Here is an 11,785-nt window from a genome sequence, read left to right as displayed (position 1 = left end):
TCAATAAATACGAGAGTATACAATAGAATTGGGGGAAAAGTAACAACAAGCTGGAGATTCTCTATGGCTTTTAGAGGTTTTCTGGCCCAATAACCTTAAGCAACAGTATCGTCATAGCTACCAACACCTTGACACCTCACTTCCTGTCTGTCATGCAACCAGGGCAGAGATACAAGAGAAAGAAGGAGTAGAAAAAGGAGATGGGGGCAGGATAGAGGACGGAAAAGAACAAGATCGATAATGGACAGAGGGAGGAAGAAAGGGGACGACAGGAGAGGGAAGTAAGGAAAAGAGCAAGGCGGATGCGGGGATGGAGGGAGAGCCACGAGACAGGATGGATGAGGGAGGAAGAAGAATGCCATGGGCGATGGGGGAAGGGGAAAAAATAAGAGTTGGGGAATGAAGGGAAGGAAATGAGAGCGAAAAGAACAAGAGATATAGATAGAGGGAGGGGGGAGTGAAGAAGGTGGGGCTGGGCAAAGGAGGAGAGGGGACAGAGGGAGGTACAAGAACGACATGGACAGAGGGAGCAAGAAAGGAAAACCAGAAAATGAGAGGTTGGAAGGGGGAGCGGAGGAGAGAGATAAAAACAAAACAAAAGAAAAACCCTGAAAAACCAACGGACAGACCCGCCCTTCCCTCGCTCTCGCTGGCTACCTCAGCGATGCCGGCCACTTCCTCCTTCCTCCTCCACACCTCCGTCAATACGGAGCGAACTTCTGTCTCTCCGGCTTCTTCATGCCGTTGGCCGAGGACGAGATCTTGGCCGTGTAGGACGCCAGCGCCGCCGCCGCCGCCGCCGCGTGGGCGGGCATGGACACGGCCGCCGCCGGCATCCCGCCGTGCATGACCTGGCCCCCCATGGCCTGGCCGCCCATGGCCGCCGCCGCCGGGGGCTGGGCGGAGAAGGCCAGGTAGGGGATGGACTTGACGCCCAGCAGACTGGAGAGGGGCAGGGTGAAGGGGCCACCCAGGAGGGGAGCGTGGGGCAACGTGGCACCCATCGCTGCCAGGGGGGAGGTGGAGGAGGAGGAGGAGGAGGCGGAGACGGGGGGAGCGGGCTGGGTGAAGCTCATGGTGAGGTCAACGGGAGGCTGCATGGAGGAGGACTGGGCAGTGGATTTGGCAGTCTCTAAACTGGAGGAGGGGAAGGGAGGGAGGGAGGGAGGGTAGGGAGGGGTGGGGGGGGAGGGGAGAGGGGAGGGGAGGTGGAGGGAGAGGACAGGGAGAAGAGGGTGGATGGAGGGAGGGAGGGAAGGAGGAAGGGAGGTTTGGATGGAGAAGGGTTAGAAGGTTAAATAAAAGACATGTTAAAGAAAGAAATCGAGAAATTAAATGCGTAAAAAAAAGAAAATAAAAATAAAATTACAAACCGGGGCGAAAACAAACAAGCGAACGAACAAAGGAGCCAAAGAAATCCAGGGGTATTTTGGAGAGTGAAATAAATCCAATTAACAAAAAAAAAAAAAAGATTAAAATCATAAGACGGGTGTGTTTTGCTGGAGGTTGCAACAGATTATTGTATGGGGGTTCGCTGTACGGATGAGGGGTGTGCTGTATAAGTCGGGGTGATGGCTCGGGTGGGTGGGGCTTTGGGAGGAGGAAACACAATCGTTATGGAAACATTAGGATGGGAACCTCGGTCAGAGAAGAGTCCAGTTCAAAACACAACAGGAAAACAACCCAAAACCCCAAAACAAAAACTAACAGCACGAGAAGGAACGCGTTGATGAGCCGGGAAAACCTGCGCTCAGCCGAACCCGAATACTCGAAGGAAGTTGACGGAGGAAAACCCTGGAAGGAGAGTGAAGGTGGCATCCTTGAGGGGGAAGGGGAGTTAATAGAGATATTATGAGAAGCTTTAATTTCAAATGAAACAGCTGAGCAGCTTGGGGCGGCAGTTGGCCAGAGATGGCATATTAAAAAGGGGAGGAGGCTTTTCTTACATGCAGCTCATTTTCTAACGAAATGTGCAACGAGAGTTTGACGGAAGATGGAAGGAAACAAGGAAGAGATTTATGGGCAGAGACGACGGTTAAACATCCCGGTTGAAGTATCTCTCGAACAAAATACCCGTTAGGAGTATAATGTTAAATTGGACGTCGTTTTCTTTCAACGATTTTCGTTTTTCAACGATTTTGGATGACTGTCAAGGTCTCCTCAGAGTAAGGGTGGAGGGGCGCAGACACATCCATCGACCCTCCACCCGTACATCCCCTGTACCCACTTGGGGCCATGGGAGACGGGATCCTATCCCTGCTCGCTAGAGTTTGAAGGCGGGAAGCCGCCCCCGCCGCTCCATCAGAAGGATGCACTTTAACACAAACGGCCAATTTAGCCGAGCCTGCGTGTGTTTGGCGGCAGGAGAAAACCCACAAACACCAGGAAAGCGTGTTGTAGGGGCCAAATATGTTGTTTCCTTCCATCATTTCAATCTACCACTGTGTAAAGTGCTAATGGTTCCGTGGTTCTTTGGTTGCATGGTCTCATGTTTGTATGGTTCCATTTTTCCATGATTCTATGGTTGCATCGTTCCATGTTTTTATGGTTCCATGTTTATACTGTATGGTTCTGTGGTGTCATGGTTCCATGTTTCTATGGCTGCATAGTCTCATGTTTGTATGGTTCCATGTTTATACTGTATGGTTCTGTGGTTCCGTGGTTCCGTGTTTCTATGGTTCTATTGTTCCATGGTTCCGTGTTTCTATGGCTGCGTGGTTTCATGTTTGTATGGCTCCATGTTTCTATGGTTCTATGGTTGCACGGGTCCACACATGGCCGTGAAGGCAATATTGCAGTTTATTGCTCAGCGTGTGTATTCCTGAAAATTGTTTGACTGTGAGAAAAAAATGGAACCATGCATTTTCGTTTGTTTAGCCGTTAATGTGTTCTGTCATAAACTTGAGAATCGCCTTGGGTTGAATTCTATGCTGAATAGATATTTCCTCCAAAATGCTAAACAATAACAACAAACTGACTCTCTCAGCTGGGACTCTACATTGATGCGGTCTGCTAAAAATCAACGCCGCTTAAACCCACTGGTTTACAGTGACGCCATGTAAATAAATGGTGAATATTTTCTCATAAAAAAAGCCTTAAACTTGTGTAAATGACGACGTTGATGATGATACAATGAGTTGGGTTTTCATTTCTCCCTCTTGTACATATAAGCTCCCCCACCAAGAGGACCACTTGACTCCCATGTTGACATGTCGAGCCTCGCCACGCAGCCGATGAGTGACAGTGCAGCTGTGTTTGTAGTGTTCACAGATGGTCCGGTTTATAGGCACGCAACACACACACACGCGCGCACGCGCACGCACACACACACACACACACACACACACACACACACACACACACACACACACACACACACACACACACACACACACACACACACACACACACACACACACACACACACACACACACACACACACACACACACACACACACAGGTATACTCATTGGGACGTGAGCTCATAGCCGTTTAAACAGAGCGGGCCTGGTTGCATTTGGGCCGCCTGCCAGCCGAGCTGATAATTAGCAGCTTTGGAGCAGTGTGATGCGTTCAGCTATTTAAATACCTTCTATTTGATCAAGCACAATAGTAAGCTTAGACTGCTGCACTTGACGCCTTGTAACTTACACGGCCGGCCTCAAAAAGGAAAACCGCATCAAAGAATATTCTGTTGTGCTCTTCATACAGCTTCAAACTTGGACAAAACCCTAAAATGTACAGATTGTCGATGAAAAAAATCCTCTAAAATATGGGCCCGTTAGTCCATCACTCATAGACATCACTTTCGTTATGAACGCTAGGAAATCTCTCTCTGCCTATCTATCTCTACCTATATGGTGTGCACTCATTGTACTTTGATAGGAGCTTCTGATTTCCCATTATTTTTGGGATTCGTCTGACATCTGAGCTGAAGCGGGTCAGCCAGGAGGTGACCTCAGCAAAACTAAACAAAAAACACAAAAAAAACCTCAGTCCTCTCTGTCCATCCAAAGGACCAGAAAGAGTATTTTTGTCATTGACTGACGTCATTCCGTCACCTTCACTGACCTGACATTTCAGATGAAATGACAGTGAACCTGCCTGTGCAAATGCTTCACACTGTGTGTGTGTGCGTGTGTGTGTGTGTGTGTGTGTGTGTGTGTGTGTGTGTGTGTGTGTGTGTATCTGTGAATTCATTTGTAAACTCCCCCGGTCTATTCTTCTTGACTGTGTCAGTGGCAAAAAGACTGAAGTGAAATATCAATTTAATCCCACCTTGTAATCTCCATTTGCATATTGATGGTCCCTGGGACTCCCTTGTGTCTCTGAGACAAGACGGAGATTTTAATTTGCGTTGGGCTTGAAGGACATCCCTAATACCTTGTCCTTTCGGCCCTTTTTACCTGTAAAAATGTACAAATAAATAAATAAAATGGGACCAAAAGTGTAAATTCATGAAAAAAACAAACAAAAAAAAACCCTGATAGTTGCTATTTATCTGACGGTGGAAAAGAATGAGGCCGAATGGCTCTTTGATTTAATTGGAGTTTAATTGAAAGGATAACTATAGTGCTTCTTGATCATTTTAATCGATCCAGTATGAAGAGAGTTGGTTCAGATTGCCATTTGATACCCACCGGGGCAACCATGAGTGCCACCTTGTACTATTTATTGCAGGGGTAGTATACTACAATGGGGCAATCGTGGCCATCAAAGAACGCCCACTAAAAGAGCTCCTTTCGGCACCAACAGGCAAAGCGTCACGCACTGCAGTTCGGTGCGGAGCAGACGGTTGATGCTGTCTCCCAAATGAACACTGGATCAATTTAAAAGATTCTGGTGCCAATCACCCGGGTTGACTCCCAACGCATCCCGGTTTGAAATGTTTTCCTTTCACGACATCTGAGAGAGTGAGAAGGTTGCATTGTTGAAGCACAGTCACTGCACAAATGCATGATGGGGGATGACAAAGACGGCCACCGGATTGATGCTTACAATGTTTTGATCGGGTACTCTGTCAGGCTGACGCTCCACAGGAAGTGATCAGGTACTGACCCTGGTTGATGCTTACTACTGTATGTATTGATTAGTACTGTAACAGCTTGATGCTCACCAGGAAGTGATCAGGTACTGGGCCAGATTGATGGCGATGGGCGTGCCCGTGATGGTGACGTGGCGGTCGCTGGTGCCGTCGATCTGACTGCCGATCTTAATCTGGGCGCCCGACACCTGCCTGATCTCGTTTATCTTGGTTCCTTGGCGACCGATGATTGAGCCAATCAGCTGCGAGGAGGGAGGGAAAAGTGAAGGAGAGCGGGAGAGCGATTAACACATTTGGATTTTTCTTCCCTCGTATTTGCTCTCCATCTTCTTTGTCTGTTTGTTTTCCTGTCTCTCTCGTCCCCCTTTCTCTCTCCTTCCTCAAAACACTCTCTCTTCCCTTCTCTCTCTCTCGCTTCCCTTCTCTCTCTCTTCCCCTCTCTCTCTCTCCCTCTAAACCAAAAACATTCCTTTCACTGTGGGTCACGCGTCTAAACAGATTTGGTGTGATTCTCCTGTCTGCTGCAGTTGTCTATTCACAGTACGGCGTGTGTGTGTGTGTGTGTGTGTGCGTGTGTGTGTGTGTGTGTGTGTGTGTGTGTGTGTGTGTGTGTGTGTGTGCGTGCGTGCGTGTGTGTGTGTGTGTGACAGTTCCTCAATCTCCTACAAAAAAGCATTTCCAAAATTAAAGACCGATTTTCCCATTAGCTGCATTGTGTCTTCCCATTAGCTGCTATGACTCTCCGGAGTCAAAGTAAAGTAAATGCATTTGTTTAAAAAAAAAAAAAAAAAAAAAAAAACACATTTCACACGCCCAAATGTTCTGATATGCTTATGTCAATGCTACAGATTCATTAAAATTCCACTGATGCAGGAGGGTAAATAATGAAAGTGAAAAATCCTGCTGGGGCGCTTTAGCTATGCATTCAAATGAAACGCTCTCAAAACGTCCCAAAGGTACGATAATCGATGGGGTAAGAGTGCCGCACACTGAAATCGGTTACATTTTTGGGTGGTGTGAGGTTAGAGGAGGATAATGGGGGGATATACACACACACACACACATACACACACACACACACACACACACACACACACACACACACACACACACACACACACACACACACACACACACACACACACACTCCCCTCCAACCCGCTGTGAGTGGTTTGTGTGGAGCTCGATGCTGAAAATCGGCTTGAAGCTGGGTTGGAGGCTGCGGAGGCTATTTTAGGAAGAATTCCTGCTGCCCTTGTAATTGGAATGAGGGTAAGAGATGGGAGGAAGGAGAGATGGGGAGGAGGGATGGAGGGAAGAGAAAAGAATAGAGGGAAGTAGGCAGGAGAGGTAAAAATGGCTGGTGTCAAATACTTACACACACCTACGAAACCATGCGCAGACTTGCAGATACACGCATACCGACAAAAACACACGCAAACAAACAAACATGCACACGCACGGTTACAACACTCACAAAGATGTGTTTGTGTGCATGCATGCCTATGGGTGTAGTTATGCGTGTGTATAAATGTGTGTTTATTTATGTGTCGGTAAGCATGTGTGCCTATGTGTGTATGTATGCGTGCGTGACTGTGTGTGTGCACACATGTATGTGTGTGAGCATGCCTGTGTTATTGTGTGTGTGTGTGTGTGTGTGTGTGTTTTGTGTGTGTTTTTGTATGTGTGTTTGTGTGCTTGCGGGTGTGTGTGAGCATACCTGTGTGTGTCTGTGCTTGCCTGTGTGTGTTGGTGATGACAGTGTTTAGATGGCAGCGAAGAGGTGCTTGGCAACCAACACACACACACACAGACACACACAGACACACACAGACACACACACACACACACACACACACACACACACACACACACACACACACACACACACACACACACACACACACACACACACACACACACACACACACACACACACAGGCTGAGTGACTGTCCATCATCTAACACACACTAAAGGAGGAATCGATTTGGGACAAACAAGCACCATAATGTACATAGAACACAGGGTACATTTTCACGTCAATATATTGAAGTTCATGGATCATTTTGGTCATTTTCAACCTACTCTCTTCCTCTATCAAATCCACACCCTGCCCCTGGTGTTCTGAGGACACGCTATGGTTCAGACCAACGCAACGGGGCCGGAATCCAGTCGGTCCTCGGTGCTTCCGTCCAGCGGTGGGATGGACCAATCGGAGGCCGCTGTTGTTCTAAGAGTTGTTTTTCATTTTTGGTGACGCAGTACAGAGCAGTTTGAGTAGGAAGGTAGGAGGTAGTAGGAGGACCAGATACACGAGGTTTCAAAGCCTCAGAAATCGACTCTGATGTACGACACGGTTGCCGCCAGCCAATGGTGGCCGGCGGATTAGCAAACTATATGACTGTTTGTTTTGTAACTTTTCCTGATATTTCAAATGTTATATCAATATTGGATTTGTATATACATACTTGTGGTGGGGGCGTGGTGCGCCGGCTGCACCGCCAAGCCACCTCGAGCGGGCGCTGATTGGGCCGATTCGAGGCCCACGGCGGGCATTATCCTGTCCTATTTTATACTATATACATTCAAAGTTCCCCCCCGTGGGCACGGTGGTGCGTTTCCCACTCTTTGCTTTTCGGATGAATCTGTATAACCAGAATTAGAAAATGAGGCCACCTGAGATTCGATCCGCAATCTCTTTACAGTGATTCCAAACACTGGAAGAGGTTCTCTACAAAACTATGAAGAAACAGTTTAGAGCTTCTATCGCGTGCGGTGAATTATATCACTTCGCCGCCACCACAGAAATAGCAGAACTTGCTATTTTATGGACTAAATGCTGCAGCAGAGTGGAGGTAGCCCCTCGTGAGGAGAGAAGACGCAAACGCTAATGCTGACGATTCTTGGGTGAGGGGCGACACGTTTGGGCGTCCTGTCGATTGGGCCATTTATTGTGCAAATGTATCCTGATTATTGCAGATCGATCAAATTTGGTTGGGTTCATTGTAATGATCCTAAAATCTTCTGAAAGGACGGAGTTCCAACAGCAGCCAGAGGGAATCAAACACAAAGTCCAGCCTCAAACATTCGACCTGCAACAGTGTGTGTGTGTGTGTGTGTGTGTGACTATGGTGTGGATTTTCTCTCTCTCTCTCTCTCTCTCTCTCTCTCTCTCTCTCTCTCTCTCTCTCTCTCTCTCTCTCTCTCTCTCTCTCTCTCTCTCAGCTGAGCCAGAGGTAGCCCTGCTCAGAGCCTGAACAGCAATGAAAACAAATGAAGAGTTGGAAATGTTACGTGGATCCGTACATCGTTTGGAATGAGCAGCTCCTGAGACGTGGTCTGGGAGTTAGCGTCTGGGGAGAGAGAGACAGAGGTGGCAGAAATAGAGAGAGAGAGAGAGACAGCGAGAGGGAGCGAGAGGGGGAGAAAAGAGAGACAGGGGAAGCAGAGAAAACGAGGGGAGAGAAATCCAGAGATGGACAGGCAGGGGGAGAGGGAGGGAGGGAGGGAGGAAGGAGAGACAGAGGAAACAGAAAACGAGGGGAGAGAGAGACAAATCATCAGCAAAACAAGATTCTCAGATTTTATTACTTCGTAAAGAGAGGAAGGCTGGCGATAAAGACGGAGGGGAAGAGGGCGAGTGGGATGATGATGATAATGGAAAGGGAAGGGTGGAACAAACTGAGGATGGAGGGCAATAAAGCACTGACAAATAGATGAATAGACTAGGAAAAATTTGTTAGCAGAAATATGTTTTTCTTTAATACAGTGGTACCTCGACTTACGACTGTAATTGGTTCTATAAGAACGGTCGTATGTTAAAACAGTCGTATGTCGAAGCAATTTTTCCCATATGAATTATGAAATCATGAAGGGTGAAAAGAAACAAAATACACAGCACAAACACAGTAAATATGAAAAAAAATATCGATAAGCCACGAACTACGTGCACACACGATGTAGGTCGACTGCTGACTGACTGCTGACTGACTGCTGACTGACTGCTGACTGGCTGCCGAGGCGCCAACTGCAAATTTCCACGCTTGTATCTTGGAGCAGTCGGTCGCAAGTCGATACAAATTTTCGTGACTATCGCAGCTCGTATCTTGGATTAGTCGTAAGTAGATGCGGTCGTAAGTCGAGGTACCACTGTTTACCGTATACACTGATAAACTACACCATTAAAACATCTGACAGGTGAAGTGAATAACACTGCTCATCTCCTGCCAATAGCACCTGTCAAGGGGTGGGATATATGAGGCAGCAAGTGAACAGTCACTGGATGAAGTTGATGTGTTGGAAGCAGGAAAAATGGGCAAGCGTAAGGATCTGAGCCACTTTGACAAGGACCACATGGCTAGACGACTGGGTCAGAGCATCTCCAGAACGACAGGTCTTGTTGGGTGTTATGGTGAACCGGCGACAGGGTCACGGACGCCCATGGGCTCATTGATGCAGGTGAGGAGCGAAGTCTAGTCGGTCTGGTTCGATCCGGTAGAAGAACTACTGTAGCACAAATTGCCGAAGAAGCAGAACAGTCAGAATGTCCATGCTGACCCCTGTCCACCACCAAAAGCACCTTCAATGGGCACATGACCATCAGAACTGGACCATGGAGCAATGGAAGAAGGTGGCCTGGTCTGATGAATCATGTTTTCTTCCACATCATGTGGACGGGCGGGGTTAGGGTCCGATCCGATGGAGCATCTGTGAGAGTTGTTGGAACAACAAGCCAGATCCATGGGGGTCTTGGAGTCCATGCCTCCACGGGTCAGAGCTGTTTTGGCGGCACAAGGGGGAGCTACACAATATTAGTGGTGGTTTTAATGTTGTGGCTAAACGGGTGCATGTACAGTATATATGGATCAATTTACATATCATTACACACACCTAAAGTGTATGTGTGTGTGTGTGTGTGTGTGTGTGTGTGTGTGTGTGTGTGTGTGTGTGTGTGTGTGTGTGTGTGTGTATGTGTGTCTGTACGATCGGCTTTCCCCGCAGAGAAATAATGTATGAATTGATTTTTTATTTTATTTTATTTACTTGTGTGTAATCCACAGGCTTTTCTGTCCCCCGGAGGCGTGGTAATGGTAATGAAGGATTTATTTTATTTTTTTCAAAATGATCAAAGAAAACACAAAAATGAAAATAACAAGGGAATAAAACACAAAAAGAGCGTTGCTAAAATACGAGGTGACTTGAAAACAAAACATTTCAAAAGGAAATGTGTCTCTGATTCAGGGATATATGACGAAATGAAGAGTAATGATGGAAATATTGTTTTAGATAGAAATGTTTTTTTGGGGAGCGGGTGGAAAACAAAGTGACTCTAAAGTGACGTGTTGATGGAGGCTCAGGCTGCTCTGCCCTGTGACAGGTACCGACACCTTCACACGTGGCTTAGCACACACACACACACACACACACACACACACACACACACACACACACACACGTGCACGTGACCGGGATGAGGGTGCACACGATGCACACGATGCACACAAACACACACACACACACACACACACACACACACACACACACACACACACACACACACACACACACACACTAACACACACACACACACACACAAGGAGACATAACAGACACGCAAGATGCAAGCACTGCGGAAAAAAACATACAAATGCATGGATTCCCTTGACCTGGGCCTGCAAATCCATGAATACACACACACACACACGCAGGCACGCACGCGCACACGCACGCACGCGCAAACACACACATACACACACACACATACACACACACACACACACACACACACACACACACACACACACACACACACACACACACACACACACACACACACACACACACACACACAGGGCTATTTCCATATTGACTCTCACTTCAATGCATACGCTTCACGTGCACACAGTCTGTGCTCCTTTCACGTGGTACAAAAAAGCATATTACTGCCAAGTCAGTCACATGTTGGTTCATTAACTACTGAGTTAATAGATTGATTGAATTTTCATAAAGCTGTAAATAAAACAATTTAGTCAGTATAATAAGTACCAATTTCATCCAGACAGCCAGACACACACACACACACAGACAGAACACGTGTGTGTGTGTGTGTGTGTGTGTGTGTGTGTGTGTGTGTGTGTGTGTGTGTGTGTGTGTGTGTGTGTGTGTGAGAGAGTCCACACCGGGCATAACTTGTGGCGCTGATTGGCTGAGAGGAGCCAGGCCCTGCTGCTGCATCGACAACTGGTGAAGCTTGGCCAACTAGAGAGGGAGAGGGATAGAGAAAGAGAGAGGGGGGGGATAGAGAGAGAGAGAGAGAGAGACGAGGAAAAGAAAAAAAATAATGAAGAAATGTGAGTCGACGGCATCGTTATAAACAAAAATATTTACATATGAAATTAAATGTTGTTCTACTCATCGAAAATCAGAAGAGAAAACATCTTTATCTTCACTAATGTTTTTGAGAAAAAAAAGATCTGTTCTCACCTCTGAATGTGGAATGCCATACTGACTCTGAACCGCATACGTCTGAAACAAGAGATACCAGTCAGAAAGAGCAGATAGTCTTTCAAATTGCCACGTGTGATTTTAAAACTGGAGCAGTGTCTGTTTGTGAAAGTCGCGGTGACCGATGGTGAAAAACACCAGGGAAATACTGTCCGTCTCACGGGAAGAAACACACCCAAGTTTTGCTTTTTGCTCTTTTGGATGAAGTCGCTGTTTGGTTGTTTATTCAACGTTT

At 47.0% G+C, this 11,785-nt stretch overlaps 1 protein-coding gene across 1 annotated transcript in view; it reads right to left on the bottom strand.

Annotated features, from left to right (window-relative positions):
- Positions 1-701: 701 nt before the first annotated feature.
- pcbp4 (poly(rC) binding protein 4) overlaps positions 702-11,785 on the bottom strand; it is a gene marked incomplete at both ends in the record, with an annotated part of 54,752 nt that continues 43,668 nt past the window's right edge. Inside the window, 5 exons of the mRNA XM_080000716.1 lie at positions 702-1,137; positions 5,118-5,287; positions 8,353-8,399; positions 11,226-11,304; positions 11,530-11,571. Of these exons, the coding sequence (XP_079856842.1) occupies positions 702-1,137; positions 5,118-5,287; positions 8,353-8,399; positions 11,226-11,304; positions 11,530-11,571 (774 nt within the window). The remainder of the gene's footprint in view (positions 1,138-5,117; positions 5,288-8,352; positions 8,400-11,225; positions 11,305-11,529; positions 11,572-11,785) is intronic.

This window comes from Zeus faber (genome assembly GCF_960531495.2).
Source record: "Zeus faber genome assembly, chromosome: 5".
NCBI lineage: Eukaryota > Metazoa > Chordata > Actinopteri > Zeiformes > Zeidae > Zeus > Zeus faber.
This window is presented reverse-complemented; position numbering and strand designations above follow the sequence as displayed.